Source organism: Drosophila innubila (genome assembly GCF_004354385.1).
Source record: "Drosophila innubila isolate TH190305 chromosome 2R unlocalized genomic scaffold, UK_Dinn_1.0 1_C_2R, whole genome shotgun sequence".
Classification (NCBI taxonomy): domain Eukaryota; kingdom Metazoa; phylum Arthropoda; class Insecta; order Diptera; family Drosophilidae; genus Drosophila; species Drosophila innubila.
Genome location: NW_022995374.1, coordinates 5,747,284 through 5,765,052, shown reverse-complemented (window position 1 = coordinate 5,765,052; position 17,769 = coordinate 5,747,284). Strand labels below are relative to the sequence as shown.

The 17,769-nt window shown below is 42.6% G+C and overlaps 3 protein-coding genes across 3 annotated transcripts; 1 reads left to right on the top strand and 2 right to left on the bottom strand.

Moving 5' to 3' along the window:
- Nucleotides 1-363: 363 nt before the first annotated feature.
- LOC117785526 lies at nt 364-1,727 on the bottom strand. The gene is made up of 4 exons (XM_034623600.1): nt 1,372-1,727; nt 1,218-1,303; nt 943-1,096; nt 364-742 (listed from the first exon to the last, which is right to left on the bottom strand). The coding sequence occupies exons 1-4, from the start codon at nt 1,559-1,561 to the stop codon at nt 597-599; spliced, it is 576 nt and encodes a 191-aa protein (XP_034479491.1). The 5' UTR covers nt 1,562-1,727; the 3' UTR covers nt 364-596.
- A 668-nt stretch (nt 1,728-2,395) lies between these two features.
- Nucleotides 2,396-4,836, top strand: LOC117785529. Its single transcript, XM_034623602.1, has 4 exons — nt 2,396-2,645; nt 3,901-3,968; nt 4,229-4,361; nt 4,435-4,836. Exons 1-4 carry the CDS (start codon nt 2,525-2,527, stop codon nt 4,524-4,526), a joined length of 414 nt encoding a protein of 137 aa, XP_034479493.1. The 5' UTR covers nt 2,396-2,524; the 3' UTR covers nt 4,527-4,836.
- LOC117785515 (protein dopey-1 homolog) lies at nt 4,824-17,467 on the bottom strand. Its single transcript, XM_034623588.1, has 11 exons — nt 17,098-17,467; nt 16,590-16,770; nt 15,386-15,564; nt 14,097-15,317; nt 13,516-13,825; nt 12,654-13,449; nt 12,209-12,317; nt 7,722-12,151; nt 5,971-6,166; nt 5,556-5,901; nt 4,824-5,489 (listed from the first exon to the last, which is right to left on the bottom strand). The coding sequence occupies exons 2-11, from the start codon at nt 16,740-16,742 to the stop codon at nt 5,268-5,270; spliced, it is 7,962 nt and encodes a 2,653-aa protein (XP_034479479.1). The 5' UTR covers nt 16,743-16,770; nt 17,098-17,467; the 3' UTR covers nt 4,824-5,267.
- Between the last annotated feature and the right edge of the window lie 302 nt (nt 17,468-17,769).

Below are 17,769 nucleotides of genomic sequence, written 5' to 3'. Positions count from 1 at the left end.
GACTTCATTTGCCATATTTAAAATTTGTCATATTCGCAGATTTGGTTAACATACTGTGTAATTTAACATCCCTGTAATGAATTTTTAGCAGATAAAGAAGATTTATCATAAATAACAGACAGAAAATGTACATGTAAGAGAATGTGTTTTGTGTAATTTCGAAACAAGTTTTTAAGTTTTCTTATTAAAACACATGACAAAACAAGTACATTTGATAGATTTGGATTTTGAAACTTAAAATATCAACTCGCACTTGCAATATCGGCATTTTAATCGATTATATATGCGGTATTTTATCAAAACTTTCTAAAAATAAATACCCAAAAGATACAATTAAATTTTAATATTTCAAAGTCAACTGCGTTGTTTTTCCCCCTAACTTTGCGGGACTTTAATTTAAATGGCCCAAAAATGGCAAAAAATATTTGATCATAATACATATTTATGGTTATATACGATAGTATTAGGAAATATTATGTATAGGGTTACATCAAAAATATATATGTATTTTTTATATATTTGAATTCAATTCGTTATCGCTTTCGCTTCGTTTGCTATCAGCAAAAACTCGCTCCGTTTGCGGTTCTTCCCCGAGCTTAGATTTTGGTATAGTTGGGATAAGTGGTTGTCTGATGTGGCACAGCTTCGGCCTGTGGCTGGATCAATGGGCGTTGCTGATCGCTGTTCTGCTGGATTTGCTTGAACAAAGAGTAGATGCCGTAGAAAATGTAGATTTGAATTGCTGAAAATGATAAACCGAGTAGAACAGGAATAATTAGTATTGTTTACTCATATATATTGTACATGTCAAATAACTGATAAGCGGCACGCATACGCTCTCACACATAGCCGGAATTCATGTATGTGTGCATGTAAATGTACACATGAGATAACACATGTATGCACTGTTAATACAAAATACATCTGGAAGCTATTACTCACCCAATACAACAGCCGTGTACAAGACTATGTTAATATAGGGTTCAGGCATGGGAGATGCAAACAAGCCGATGAATCCTCCCATAACATAGAGAATGTTAACTAACATGCTCAGGCCGGCATTGATCAGCCAAGGCAGAAGCATCAAGTGACGTTCCTGCGTTGGGAAGAACGAGATAGACATACGATTGATTACAAGAATTTCGAGATGAAAGCAAATTCAAGAATCAACAATGAATGCGATTATTCGATTATTCTCCTATTGACTTCAGACTCACCTTCATGGTGCCCAAGACGAGCATGCCAGATGCCAGCAAATTGAGTACGTTAATGGCCAAGTAGACGCTGCAGACCACAACAAGGACTAAAATGATACAATTTATGTATAAATTGTAAAGTTCTGAGGCAGTTGCATGCATTGTCATTACTTACACATATGAATTTCTTCATAGGCATTCGGGTCGGTCACCTCCATCTTCTCCACAAAACTCTTGGCGATCACATCAGAGTATCCCAATATGGCGGACAGCACACATGTCAATACAAAGGAGCCCAATAGACCCAGCCAGCCGATAACAACACCGGCGGTGTTGAGGCGCATGAAAAACATCTTGTTCATCATTTTCACTGATTCTGTGTTTCGTTTTCCGCACAGACTCGAAATACAAATGGCTTCGCACTAAAACCACAAAGCAATTGCTCTTTATAATGAAATCAGAAACCGCACACCTTTTCGCTAGAACTTTTATGTAGCTTCATCTACCGCGTCACAATTGCAAGTACATGCAATGAAATTTGCGCAGCAACTTTAAATAAGAGACAGTGCTGCAGACTTTTTAGCGAAAAAATAGCTGTTTCTGGTGGGAAAGCATCCAAAAAATATCTTAAATTGCAATGATAAAACAGCTTAAGCAGCATTTTTTAAAATTCTAAAACATCCATTATTTTGACCAAATCAACAAAGTTTTCATCGATATCGATATCTTTGCGTAGGTACTTTTCTGCACATCATAATTTTGGCATTGTAAAGTCGGTTCATTTATTTTTGTGTGTAGTTTTGCGCATAGATTTTGGCAAAAAAAAATAATTCATAGCCAGAAACAGCTAAATAGATATTAAAATAGCAAGATTTCCGCCGAAAAGCAAATTTCAAAATTTTCTAGAAATCAAACTCTGAAAACAGCCAGAACTAGCTTAAAAATATATAAGCTGGCAACAGTGATTTAGCAGCTCACTGTTAGCAAACGTTGCCGGACAATTTTATTTTTATTGAATGTTCAAACAAAACCTTTGTTCTATTTAGTTCTACGAGAGACATTTATAATAGTTAAGAGAGTTGTTATAAATTACTCCCACTCTCACACACACCCCTTTACATATGTATGTCTCTCCCCCTCTAACGCTCGGTGAATATTGGATATGAGAAGAATGGAGCGTAGAACACGGAGACGCGTTAGTTTGTGTTCATCTTTAGCGCGCGTCGGTTGTGAAACTCGTTTTGTTCGTAAAAAACAAAACATTTGTCATCGTTGCTGACAACTAATTTTTGTAGTATATTTAACAACAATAAGAGACCAGCCACAAAATGAAATTCGATCTTACTGTTGATCAAGGACCATGCCAAACAGATTTGCGTACTTGGTGTCTGGGTTACGCAGCCTTCACGCTATTATTCTTTGTATTAGGCTCGATATTAAATCCCTCGAGTAAGTCAATGAAATTTATTTTGTTTCATTTGTGTTCGCTCATTTACTTAAAGACTGACTGTCTTAACTCAAAAAGCATGATTTTGCTGAAAACGCGTTTAAAGTTTTCAAGAAAGTACCACACATGGTAGTAAAAGAAGAGTTCTTTCGATTCTCATATACATAAAGAGTATACAAATTATTTATATGAAATGTTTACGCAATATAATAGAGGATATGATAAAAAAATCTGAATCATTAAATCAAGAAATCATATTTTTTTCTGTTATAACTGTCTTGAAGTAAATAAGTATCTTATATATGTACATATACATAAATATAAGTATGAGTAATACTCCCCTAATCGAAACATGCGGAGACTTGTTTTCGTTTTGTTTCAAACAATGCTGGGAATGTATCCAATGATGACGTCAAGTTGAATTAAAGCTCTCACGCACTCTGTTAAACTATAATATTTTTTATGGGAGACAGTAAAGCAGCCTTACAGCTTTATTCAAAGTGTCGCATCGTGAATGGAGACACACTAAAGAGAATATAATTTAAGTTGCAGTCTGTGTTGCTAAAATTTTCTGGGCTACTAAGCAGCTTATTTAACCAAAAAGATACATGTCTAGAAATAGGTAAAAGTGCTAAGAAAATTATTTTTGTATTAACCTTATTGGCTAGTAATAAATTTAAAAAAACGCTATTCTGTCGATTTCAACACTACTGACTGAATCTTCGCATATGCCGGTATTTTAATTAATTCAAATAAATAAAACTTTGTCCAATACGAAGTTGTAGTTAAATTGGCAACAGTGTAGAACAGTAGTCAGCACATTCAATGTGCAGCGCTGCCACAGACGCACAGTGTTTAACGGCAGCTCAAGGCGAATTTATATAAACATTGGTGACTTCGTCCAATGTACTGAGGGGGCATACACCATCAGCTCGCTCTTTCAGCACGCGCTAGAAGGAGATAGCGACGCGTCGCGCCGTTTGGAAGCACGCTTGGACCCTCGAAAGAGCGCAGCTGTGGTGAAAACGCCACCTATCGTAACTTTACCTTGCGTACGCTGTTGTCATCAATACAATCTCATTCTTCTCTCATTCATTTCTATATGCCGACAACTTTTTGCCTCTCTCTTTGTCTTTCTTTATGCGTGTGTCGATTGCAAAGAAGAGAAGAGAAGAGAACTCGCATTTTGGGCGCAAACACATTTGAAATATTAAGTAAATACTGTAAATTAACATGCGAATTTTTGGATATTTTCAGCTCTTTCTTTCGTTGGATTAGCATTAACTATCGGTTGCAATGTTTGCTTAATCTTGGGTTGTAAGCGGGTGAGTAAATTTATTAAAAGCATTTTTTTATTACACTGCTTCCTTAAGCCATAATTATCCATTTTGGACAAGATAAGATATCTAGAATACTAGAATGTAAACAATATTATACGGATTTTGTATTGTCGATATTCGAAAACTAAAGAAAAAAATTAATGATAAAAGCTATCACTTTATCCGTCTATCTATAATATCTCATTAACATTATGGTTCCTGCTTATAACAATACATATGTGTTAATTTCTTTCTTTCACTTACAGGAAAGCTATATCTTGGTTGGAATTTGGCTTATATATGGCTTTCTCATGATCATCGGATATCCGTTAGCCTGGATCTTTGGTGGCACCTCCGAAGGATTTATTGTGGCAACAATAGTTTTTATCGTGATGTTTGGTAAATAATACAGTGAAGCTTATTATATAAAGATTATTATTAGTTGCTTTTTGTGATACACATTTTTTTGCAGCTCTTCATTTATACTGCACTCGCATTGTCTTCTCGTACTTCCTGCTACTGAAGAATCGTGAGGCGAGACCGCAGAGTGTACCCGTTGTTTAATTCTCCAAACCAGCGATAGTACTTCAGGAATTATTTAATTTAAGAGTTAATCGTGTGCCTGAATCATATAAATGTCTACAATCTCTATGCCTAAATCAAATATCTGTAACAAACAGATGATTTTTTAATAAAATGCTTTTGTTGATCGTTATTTGATTCTCTAAACCAACGATAGCATTTAAGAAATTATTTAATTTAAGCGTTAATCGTGTATCTGTTTCATATAAATGTCTTCAATTTTTTACGTTTCTACACGTCTGAAAAAGTAGAAAATTTTGAAATAAAATGCTTTTGATGTATTGAATTGCAATTAGTCGTTTAAACATCTTATTTACTTCGGCGCAGCTATCAACAGTTGAAATATACATATACATACATACAGGGTGCTACTAGAATAAGCTAAACAATTCATAGGACTTTGACTCTGACTTATATACGCAACAGTTAAAACGATGTTCATTACACATTAATACAGAATAAGATACAGATACAGATACTTTTACTTTTCTAACTAAGATTATAGCTATCGTATCGCTTGACGCATGAATTCTCTCACACATAAAATGGAAAGTTTGTCTTCTTGGTTGTCTGCGTGAAGCTAGTCTCGGCTAGTTTCGCCTGGACAGCAGCCACAATGCGTGCCGTCTGCCCGTTGGCGTCCAGATTCAATTCCAGCTCGAACTGTGTCAGGCTTGTGGTCTGAATTTGCGCCTGCGTCTGCCTATAGGCCGCGACCAGTTTTCATCTGGGCGTTGTCATGCTGGGCAGCTTTTCTAGAAAATCTTGGGCCAGCACATCTTCAATCTCCTGCAGACAGTTTGCCACATCCTGCTCCGCATCCGCATAATTGCACGAATGCGGACAACTAAAGCCCAGCGTGGAGAAGAACGGATATAGTTCATGCAGCGATTGCAGCTGCTGGAAACTCAGCATCAAGTGACGATTACGCGGACGTTGCATCAACTGAAAGAGAAAGGAAAAAGATGTAGTTGTTGTTGTCATTTGGTTGTCAATTTAATTGACTCTTACCGGCGAGTGGCTGGTGTATTTCATGTCCATCAGCCGGGAGACGCGTCTCACGTGCGGCACATAAAGCGCACTTGGCAACGCGGCCAGATTCTCAACACTGCCATTGGACAGCGGCACCACCTCCTCGTGCACATCGAACTCCGTGCCCACAAAGGCCCAGCGATACATTTGGAAATGTGGCAGCTTAGTGGCCGGCAACACACATCCCAACTCCAGTAACTTGCACGCCTCCAGCTGAACGGAACGCCATTGTTGCATGGGCGTCTGGGCATTGATGCCGTTGCTGGTGTTCGAGTTGGATGACGACCAGGAGACATCGATGCCCGACAGCAGCCGTGTTTGTTGACTGTTTACAAACATTAAAACAAACAATTAACTATTATAAATTAAAGCCTAGTCAAGTCATGACTCTTACCTCCGCTCATCAGTTTCGGACTTGAGCTCCTGTTCCATTTGCAAGAAGACCTGCACCATTTCAGCTATGAGGATAGGCCACAATGAGGTGACATGGTCCGGTGACATGCGCAGCAGAAGCACGCGGAAGCACAGGAATACGGCTGCTTGAACCGATGGACCCAAGGGCACAAGGCGCAAACTGTTGGCCAATTGCTCTGTGGGCAAATGGAAAATATTTGTTATAAATGTTTTTAAAAGTGAAATTGGGAATATATTTGTAAGCAGTACAAAAAAAAACTATTTTTTTTTTAATTAAAGGGTATAAAAACTAAGCATAAATAGGAATAGAAAAAATGAAATAATGACTAGGAAATTCCATTTAAAAACTATATAAAATAATAAAATAAATAAAAAAAATAAGTTCATAGTTAAGGTAAATCTAATTAATAAATATTAGTATTCGAAAACAGTCATTGCTTTTATATTTCTGACTGCGGTTGAGTTTTCTATACAATCGTTTGGTAATAAACATTTTAAATTTATTGTGGGAATCATCGCCACCAACATTCGCATAGAGAGAGATTATACGTGTATTCTAAAGTCACCTTATATACATGTTTGACTGCCTATTCTCCCACAGCGCGTGCTCACATTTATAATATGATGTCACTTAATTTTTTCAGTGTAAAGCGGTAAAGCGTCATCTGTAACGTGTTTCGCTATTAATAGGTAACTTTGATCACCTATCATGATGCCGGATTTCTACATGTTGTATTTTAAACAATTAAAAATTTTAATTAATTAACAAAGAATTCGCATAACAAAGCTGACTACAAAATAGGTACAGGGTCTTGTCAAAGTCGAGCTTACCGACCGTAGTTATTAATAAATTTTCCTTTATAGTGATTACCTAATTACATGTATTCAAGTATTATGTTTCAGATTTTGTATCCCCAGTTGAGGTATTCTTAAAATATCGATATCCAGAGGAATAAATTTTTTTTTAACGAATTTAATAAAACTTGAATGGAAAGTAAATTAAAATGCCAAACCATGTTCAAAATGATATTCCGCTTGAAATCGGTACAAAAAAATAAGAAGCCTCAGAATCAAGTTTAAAGTGTCGTTTTATACTAATTACGATAAAAGGAGTTGATTAAAAGTACAAACTTGAGATTTAAAATTTGGAATTTTCAAAATTTCAAAGGGTCCCCCCTTACCATTGAAATCACGTCTTGGTCGAAAATAATTAAATTTTCTAAATTAACAAAAATTGAAAACAAAATGAATTTAGAGGCTAAATCATGATCAAAATGACATTCCACTTGAAAATCGGTTCATTTTTGATAAAGTTATGAGAGATCAAAGTTTTTGAAAAAATGTCAAGGGGTAGGTATGGAAAATTGGCTGTTAGATGGCTTAGAATTGAAAAAATATCAAATTTTCTAAATGTTAAAAATTTAAATGCAGAATTAATTTAGAGGCCAAATCATGATCAAAATGACATTCCGCTTGAAAATTGGGTCAGTTTTGTTCAAGTTATGTCAGCTGGAAGTTTGTCAACTCTTTGACCTATCAACTTTACCGCAATCGTACCGTTACAAGCGTTTCGGTTTTCGGTTCATGAAAGAATATTAATTTTGGTTACGGTTTCAGTGCCGGTACTAAAAATGAAACGGTTAGTTTCGGTTAACGGTACCGGTTACGGTATTATTCCCTGCTATAGTCAAATACTTGTAGGAAATCTGATGTGATTGGATCGGAGCTTACCCTGGATGTCTGGCATATACTTGTTGTGCTGATCGAACTCGCTGCAGTAGATGACGAAGGCCAGACGCTTGAGGAGCATGGCACGCAGCTCGTACTCCTGGTCGCGAGAGGCGAAGATGCTGATGCTGCCCGCCTGGGAGAGGGAGACACGGGTCATCAGTTCCCGGAATGTGGTATTGTCATATGTCATCAGGCTGTCCATGATTTGGCGCCAAAACGGCAAGCACGAGATGTGCATTTGAAAGAAGCCGTTGTCCAGCAACAGATCCAGCATATCCTTCCGCCACGCCTTCCTCGTATACTGATAGCCACTGAGGCTGGCCAGGAGAGCGGAGCAGGCGTAGAAGAAGGGCACATTGCGTGCCGTGTGATTCTTCAGATACGGCGTTATGTTGTACAGCAATGTGGTCACAATGGTCACCACTTTGTCCTTCTCCTGCGAACCGTACGCCACATCCAGCAGATTGGACAGAATGCCGGCGAGAACACTTTGTGCTTGCAGAGAATATTGTGAAATGCCGCCGCCCAAGCTGTTATCCTTGGCATGGCCATCGGTGTCCTCCTTGACGGCCAGATTGCGACGCAGCCAGGTCGTTTGCTCCAGACAGGCGCCGGCCACGCTCGACAGTGATTCCACCAATCTGGCCGTGACATCGTGCAGTTCCCGCACCTCCTTCTTGTCCGGAAAAGGCATTTGAGGACAACGCTGCACGAACTCATTGAGCAGCATCAACAGCGCAAATTGTGCCGGCGGCGTCAGGCTGAGACCATCCCGTATTAGCACCAGGAGCGCCGACCAAGCATCCGCCAGCTGTGGAGCCGGCGCTGATCTCATATAGAAATAGAACAGCTCCAGAGCGCTCACCTCAATGCTCAGCTGTGCCGGCGGCCTGTGGATGGGAGGCGGTGACTTGACCACCTGATGCAGTGTCTGCACAAACGAATCCATGGGCATTACCCGGATGCTGGAGACCAGCGAGACAAGACTGAGCTGTGCCGGGCAAGCCTGCAGTGTGGAGTTGCGTTGGAATTGCTCCGCAACTCCAGAGGAAGACGAGCTGTTGTTGTTGGAGCTGTTGTTGCAGCCCCGTTGCTGCCAGGTGACGGCAATCGCGGCCAGAAAGTTGCAGCCATGATGCAGTGAGACTGGAGAAAGGAACTCCAACAGCTGCTGACGCACCGGACGCAGTTGACCCAGTTCACTGTCCCAAATGGCCGCCACGCTGGTCATGATCCTCGGCAGATGCGATAGCACCGCATTGCGTGCCGCCTGCAGCTGTGGATTCCTCGGTGCCGACGATGTGGATGTGGACTCCGTTGCCGAGAGAAACGAGTGCACGATGCTATTGAGCAGTTGTCCAGTGCTGGAGCTTTGAACGGCCGAGCTTGTCTGCGGATAGGCCTGGTTAAACAGATGCGACAGCGCCGTCTGCTGAGTGTTGTCCAGGAGACAATAGTGACAGAGGATGGTCAAGGCCTCCAGCTGCGAGATGACATAGTCGGGAGGAAAGTGACGCTGCTGGGGCAACGTTAGCTTGGCCAAGCGATCCAGATTATTGCACAATTGATGCACCACACTGATGACAATGTTGGTCAGCGAGCCAAAGCTGAAGCAGTTGAGGGAACTGGTCACCAGATCCGTCCAATTGCGATGCAAGTGGCGCAACCTCTCCTGCTGCAGTGCACCGAGCACGGCGGCCAGGAACATGGGCTGTTGACTGATCAGACAGTTGGGAAGGTATTTGACATTGGCAGCGGCACCTTCGGCCAGGCGTGTGGGTGACGCATTCCCAGAGGCGTTGCTATCCTCGCCAGCGGCATTGCTGGGCGTGTCCTGACGCAGCTGATGCACCTCGTGCTCCAGTCGTATCACGGACAGCAGCAGACGCAGCAGCTGCAATTGAAAGCAATCCGCATGCAGCTGATCATCCTGGGGATCATTGAAATTGAGCACCTGCTCGGCATAACTGCTGCCCATCCCCGCCTGCATCTGCATCGGTTTGCGTCCATAGTTGCACACGGAGCTGTTGAGGCAGTGCAGCATCACCTTCTGCAGCTTGGCCCGCGCCAGCAGATCCGCAATGTAACAGGCCAAGCCGCGTCCCATGCCCTTGACAATCTCAATGAGCTCCGTGCAGATGAGTGCTAGGAGTTCAATGCTCTCCAATTGAATGCGACGATTGTTAACCACATCCTGCAGCGTCGGCTGCTGACGTTGTGCATCCAAGGACTCGCGCTGGAAGTAACCGCGAGCATAGAACAACAACAGGGTGACCAGAAGCTCGAGATGCATGCAACCACGATAACCCTGAGCGTATTCCGAGTTACTCACGCTGCCGGCAAATCCCTTGCCGGAGATGCTCTTGCGATGACGGATGAGCAGCTGCTTCAGGCTGCCGCTCGTGAAGGATGTGGTTATCGACAGGCAGAGGAACGTCCGCTTGTCACAGCAGATGATGTTCCTCAGCGTCTGCAGAGCGTACAACGTTTGTCTGGTGTCATAGATGGACAGATAGAGCAGCAGATGATTGTGATAGAGATGCGCTGCATCCGTTTGCCTGGAGCTGCCAATGCCCAAGCCCAACGAGCTGTTGCTCTTGGTCGACGAACGTATGCTCAGTTGCTCCTCTGCTGCTGCTACTGCTGCGGCAGCTGCCGCATTTTGTCGCAAGATTTCCACATTCTGTTTGCTCTTCTCGAGCGTCTTTTGCCAATCCGGCTGCAGTTTGTTTGTCTCCAAGCAAAGATTACGTCGCTTGTCCTCCACATTGATGGTATTGTTGGACTCATTGCCCGTCTCTCCCTCCTCCTCCTCGCTGTGTGTCTCCACTTCCAGCTGCTCCGCCAGATTGCTGTGATTGCTGTCCGTGGATGTCTTGGAAATGCAGCTAAGACGCTTCTTATCGCTGCTCGTCAACAGTTTCTTTCGCTTCCTCAGCTCCTTGGCCAGTTTCTTGTCCTGTGGTCGTAGTATTGCCGCCTCGTTGAAATACTCATCTGCAGGCAACGCGTGCTCATTGTCCACCGCCTGCTGCTCCTCGGGCTCATTGAGACTGGAGTCGCCGGGCGTCTTCTCCCTGGTTAGACGATACATTTTGCGACTCTTGATCCGCTCGTGCTGGGTCAACGCTTCCGTGACACGCTCACAGTCGCCCACAAAGCGCTTGACATCATCACTGGCACCTCCAGCGCCTCCTGCACTTGAACTGATCGTGAGACTGTCCTCCTTTTCAATGCTCGTCTCACGCTGGTCCGAGTCCGACTCGAAGTCGCTGCTGTCCGAGTTGTCGGTGATGTCCTGGTCGTACTGCAGCGAGGGTTCCGGCTCCACTGCTGCCTGGGATTGCGCCTGCTCACTTTCATCCATGGCGCTGGCCAATTTCTGTTCTAGCGGCGTCTGAGGTGCATCTTTGCCAGTGCTGTGCACCAGCTCAATGCGCGGTTCTTCCAGATCCGTTTCATCATCGAAATCATGGGCATTCTCCAGCGGATTGATAATCAATCCAATCGTATTAATATCCTGCAATGCTTCACTTGCCAAAGGAGTTTTATCGCTGACAAAATTGGATGTTTTATTGGATTTGCTGAGGGTGACACCAAAGATCTTCTTGGGCAGATGCCTGATGGGGCTCTTCTTCTTGCCGCTGCCCACGCTGGTGCCACTGCTGCTGGCCGCCTCCATGTGATGATACTTGACATTGCCCTGCTCCGAGCTAATCGCATAGACATCACGCTCAAACGCCGGCGTCTCATCATGCTCCAACTCGACGGCCTCGCGATAAAGCTGCTGCATGTGGACAATGCCAACACGCTTTGAGCTGGCCGAGAGTAGAATCTTGTAGAGTGGTTTGGTTAAACGTGCCAAATCTCCGCGTAGTAGCGACGCCTGCAGCCAATTGGTCACAAACGTGCGCTCGGACATGTAATGTGGCAGCCCCAAAGTGTCGAGCACCTTGAGCAGCGTCTTCTCGAAGCCACGCGACATCTGCTTCTCCCTGCCCAGATGCCACAGCAGCTCGAACTTCTTGTAGCTGCGTGCCTGACTCTCCCGCAGTCGCTCCATGCAGCCAGACGGACAGAGCAGCTGGGCATCCGTCACACGTTCCAGCTGGAAGCTTCTCAATGCGTGCCCAGCTCCCAGTGCAGTCTGGGATTGGGCCTGGAGCAAGTGCTGGGCATGCATGCGATTGCCAATCACCGATTCCACAAGTCCACTATCCAGGCAACTGTGCAGTTGATGCAACAGCGCCGCAATCTGTGACGGATCAATACCCGGACTGCCCAGATAATCCCACAGTATGGAACTGATCAGCTGGAAGACACGTGTCCGCTGCTCCATGTAGTTAACGTGGCCAAATTTCAGCAGTGGCAGCATCACCACAAACGTTACGCCCGGACTCGTGGTGTGCTCGATTTGGGAACGCAGTAAACTGTGAAAGATAAAGATGTATGAGTTAAATACCAATTAAAATAATTCGCTTGCTTACCTGATCAGATCAAAGAGCGTGGTAATGGCGGACACCTGCAGCTCCTTGTCGCTCTGGGCAAAGCAGGCAACCAGACAGAGCACCTTTAGCCAATTGGGAAGTTCCGGTTCTGCAAAAGAGTTTCAGTTAGTCAAGCACAAGATATGATTTGTTAAAGTTTAAGTAAGTTTATTAATTGCTTATAAATTAAATATCTTGAAAAAATCATGTTTTTTATACAAAAATTGCACTTTATACCGATCGTTCCAATGGCAGCTATATGATGTAGCAGTCCAATTATCTCCAAGGTGTGTATAAAATATTATTTAATAAATAACTTGAGTTTGATTGCAATATCTTAGGAAGTTATCTATACTAAACCTCAAATTTGAACTCATGTTATACGTAAAGAGATCCAATTTTAACAAAATATTTAAACCACATTAAATAAACAGACTTCTCTTACCACTTTTATCCAGCACAATGTGCTTGTTGCAATTGGGAAACGTTGACATCTCCACCAGCAACGTGGCGGCCAGTTTGACTGCAGTACGTAGAGCTGAGCTTAGCTGCAGTTCCGAGAGCTGCTGGACACTGCGCTGGGTTTGGCCATCGATGAGCAGCTTTTGTTGTGGCTCATCCGAGGCATCGCTATCGCTGCTTATCTCGCTGGCGCTAACTGTGGGCAGCGAGAGATTGAGCAGACGTTGCAGCTGCTTGGAGCGTGCCACAATGTCCACACGTAGCAGGCTGAACAAACGTTCAATTTGTGACTCACGCACTGGACATTGATGCTCCAGAACTTGCTCAACCATAAACAGACTTGTGCTGTGGCTCGAGGTGCGTTGCAGTTGCACCTTCACCGCACACTTGTCGCTGCTCGAACTTATATCTACGGTGCTGGCGGCAGTTTCGATTTGGAGCAGCTGCCTGGCCAGATAGACTTCGAAGAAGATCTCGTATTGTCGTATACATTTCTCTAGAATGGAGAAACCTCGTTGCTGCTGTGCCTTGGCCTGTTCATCGTCCAGCTGGAACTCCTGGCAGTGATCGGGTGGTGCACTTCGGGGCGGCTCCTCGCCAGCATCGTCGGGCACATCGCCTGTCGTGCCAGCATTGGGCGTCAGTACAATATCTTTGGGTCTGGTCTTCTTGGGACTGCTGCGTATAAAGGGCGCCTTGGCCTTGGCTTTAATCTTCTTAATGCTGAGCGGCGTGTCAAGATCCGACGAGGATTGTTGTCCCGTATCCGAGTTGCTTATCTAGAAGTTGACAAAACGAAAGATTTATAAGTATACGAGTCCACATTTCAAGCTGAGCTTTCTCACATCTTTGTCTAGTTCCGAGAGGCGTGAAAAGGATTTGGCCTTCTTCTTAGGACTGTGTCGCACTACGCTTTGATTGGAGGCCGAACGTCGTATGAGCTCCTCGTCATTGGGTTCCCCGCTCTGCAGCGAATGCTCCCCAAACTGATTGAGACGTGAATCGGATTTACTTTTCTCCAAGGCATTCGACTGCGTGGCAGACTCCATCATGTTGCTGCTGTTGCCATTGTTGTTGTTGCCGGTTGCATTGACAATCTTCTCATCCGAGCCGGAGACATTGTGCTCAATCAGCTTGTTCAGCTTAATTGGACTTCTGCAGAATCGGAGAAAAGACAAAAATTGTGAGAATATATCAGGTAACTACAAAGAATAAAATTATCTATTTGAAAACGGGATGAACTCTTAAATTTAATCTTATTATTCAGACTCAAGGTTCAAATTATTGATTATAATACAAATTTCTAAGGAAATACTAATTATAATGGGAATTATTCATTCTTCCAGATAATTGTTTTTCATTTTATAAATCTCAAATGGGCAATTCCCCAAAATATATATTGTTAAATAAGCAACATTTCTCTTACGTTATCATTGGCTGCACCCGTGAGACGATCTTCATGCAGAGCTTTAGAGCGGCGGTGATCTCATCGCTTCTGAGGCGTTCCATGTGCAGCGAGAGCAGTTGTGTGATGGCTAGGAATACTTTTGGCAAGTAAACGCGTGTCGTTTCCGTATACATTTCCAGTGAGATGGTCTCCAGTAGGAATTCGGTGAGAACACAGATTTCCAGCACACACGGATCACCGGAACCAACGATGCTGGCAAATTTGCCATCGCTATTGGACTGGGAGGAGGTTGGCGCCTGTTGGCAGGCGCGCTCAAACATGTTGGTCATGTAGCTCCAGATGTAGGCCGGATCGAAGGTGGCAAAGAGCAGGTTGGCCGACTTGAGCGCGTCCGCGTTGCTGCTGGATATGTACATGGCGCGTATTATGTCATGCAGCACAAAGTCCAGCACGGCGCTGCCGATCTCCGCCTTGTCCAACAGCGACAGCATTATGCGATACGGCTTCAGATCCATGGGCTGGCATTCCAAGCTGAGCCGCAGTGTGCTGACCAAAGCACGGATGAGTATGTGCCTGGAATGTGTTACAAAATACGGTTCCACCTCCTTCTGCCCATCAATGGATGCCGAGTCCAGCGAGAGCGTGTCATAGGTAGGCGAATTCTTGGTCACCTCGCTGGCCAGCAGCCAGGAGAAGAGTCGTCTATTCAGCGACATGTCGCGCCTCAAAATCGTATTCAGACCGTTTGTCACAAGTAGCACCAACTGATCCTCATCCAGGAGCTTGGTGTGCATAGGAAATCCGAGCAACAGAAACTCCAACGTATTGCGCTGCACCAGAATCAAAGAATCATTGAGACATGCGCACAGCGCCGACATCATTATCTCCCGATTGTGACCCATTATATAGATTTGTTTCTGCATGTCCAGGCGCTTGTTGAAGTGCTCCAACAGAAAGGTAATCGCTGGCAAGCGTATGGCCGCATTATTGGCCACCGATTCCCAGAGCACCGTGTAGAAGTGCATCGGATTAACCGCCAAGCAGACATTCTTGAGCAGCGCACTAATCCGCTCAAAATGATCCAGGCCACAGTCATAACCAGGCAGCACACCACTGAGAAATCCGCTCAGGGCCGGCCTCAACTTGTCGCCCAGGGGCACAAAGTATGTCTCATAGAGGGTCAACAGTGCGGGTCGCACATTCATTGCCGCATAGCCCAGCAGCGGAAACAGTCCAGCGCTACAGGAGAGATAAGGAATACATGTATAGAAGAAATACAATCAAGTTAAGCTTTTAATCTTACTCACCCATATATGAATTCTTGGGCGAGACGCTCGGGCCCCGTCTTGCTGAATATCACCGAGTATGTCTCAAGGGCCTTCAGATGAACTCCCGAGGGCAGTGCGGGATGCATACACTGAGCCAAACGCTTGGCAATCTTCAGTCGTCGCGGTATGACTTGGTACTGTGTATTACTTGATATAGCCTATCGCAAAAATATGGAAGAAAAGTCAGAACAGATCAAAAAAACAATGGAAATAAAATCTTATGTAGTATATGTATAAATATGCTGTTAATGCTTCTAAACAATTTTTAATTTACTTAAAATAAAAAAAAAAAAAAAAAAAAAATAATTTAAAATTTTATAAGCTTTAAAACTAACAAAGTTTTTCATACTAAGCAATTTTCTCAAACTTCGACCTCGAATTTGACCCTCTTGCAATTCGAATTTCGCTAAACGTCTTACTGTACAATAAAATTGCCTCAGCTATGTTGAGTGAAAATTTCAGCCTTCTAGGTCTTATGGTTTGGCCAGTGCAATAATCAGTCAGTCGGTGAATAAGTAAGTCAGGAAAATGCTATTTATGTATATAGATGATTTAGAATTTCAAACCTGTTATAAGTTTTAATATAATTATTTCCATCTAAAAATAATTATTGAAAAGTCAAAATGTTATACTTGTTTTTAATATTATTTATGAATAAAAGTAAGTGTTATTTTTAATATTATTTCTTTTATATATATTTTCAAATCTTATTTTCCGAATTTTTCATTGACTTCTTTTAGTTAAATTATTATAAATAAATAAAAAGCATTTTTATTGTGACCTTACATTTAATTTCCGCAAAGAAATCGGGTTGGAAAATAGTTCTCATTGAAGATAAAGTACCAGCAGTCTGATTAGTTGGGCCTATTATTCATACTTGACTTAAATAGAGCCCAGTTTAATTTTTAATGCTGCTCTAAAGTTTTCATGGCAACGACACGCGACGTAACAAAATGTGAATACTCTGTAGTATGTGTGTGTGTGTAAAAAATCCCACAGTTATGAAGTCTGTGAAAACATGGTCGATAAGAGCGAAATAACGTATGAATCAGAGCTTCGAGTAAATGTAAATGTTGACTAAAGTGTTCTCATTATCGGGCATGGATGGTAAATGGAATCCAGGCTCCCTTTGGGGACCAGCTTATCATGTATATATTTAGTTTGAGATAAATGATCAGCGTACCTTGCTTAGTTTGCCCAAGGCAGATATTAAATCCGCCCACTCGCTGGAGTATTCGAAATTGCGCAGCGCTTTGTCAATATTTGTCATATATTGTCGATACTTTGCTTCGGCCATGAGCTTCTGCTCCTCCATGAGTGTGTCCGCAGACTCCATGGCGACGTTTGTGACTCTGTGACTCTGTCTGTGAAGAGAGAAATAAGCGAAACTAAATACTAGATAAAATCAATAACAATTAACAAACACTTGTTGCCGATGCGTCGTGGTGTCCTTGAGATTTCGAGCTGAGTGTTTGAGTGTTTATTTGTACCGTTATGCATACACACATTTAATGAGTGTGGCATCTGCGTCAGCTGCAATTGCTGAATTGCCAACAATGGACAAAATTGCTCAAATCACAAGCGAATATGAATGATTGTATGTGTATGTATACATACATACATACATACATGTTCTTTGTTCAAAGACTTGGTTTTCTATGTTGGCAAATTGAATATATTTCACATTTCACCTTATTAACCCGTTGTTGGGCAGCAAAGTTTGTTTTTCTCTATTTATTTATATTGTTATTGTTGTTGCTGTTGCTCTTGTTGTTGTTGCTCGCTCTCTCGCGCACGTCACACAATTAACTGCAAATGCAATTACGTCCACTCTAGAGACCCGAGACTTGACTCGAGACCAGCTGATGACGAATTTTTTGCAGACAACGCAGAGCAATACTTTTGTTTATCAATAGTGTTACATTGAACTCGTCTTTTACGACATTTTGTGCTGCTATCGATTATTGCACATGTTTTGTTATTGTTTTACTGATTTGAATGCCATTTAACATATGAACTTTTGGCATAATTAATATACAATAAAAAAATATTACACACTGCTGCAATTCGTGGTCGTCCGTCTTACATTTTAGAGTTGCCAAGTCGTGCGGCTTAAGTTCAATTGAACTAATCGGTAAGGTGAACGAACCAGCTGGATCGCTAATGTAGGTCATTTAGTTCAGCTGGTGCGAATTTCATTTTAGTTCGTTCGTTGACCAAGTCTGGCAGCCTTGAAAAAGTTACCGTTAATTTAATTATGTAAATAAAACAATTCCCATAAATAAATTTTACTTGTTTAATATTAAAATAATAATTTAATTAAAACTATTTAAGTTTTTAATTTTAAAAAATTTAAAAAAACG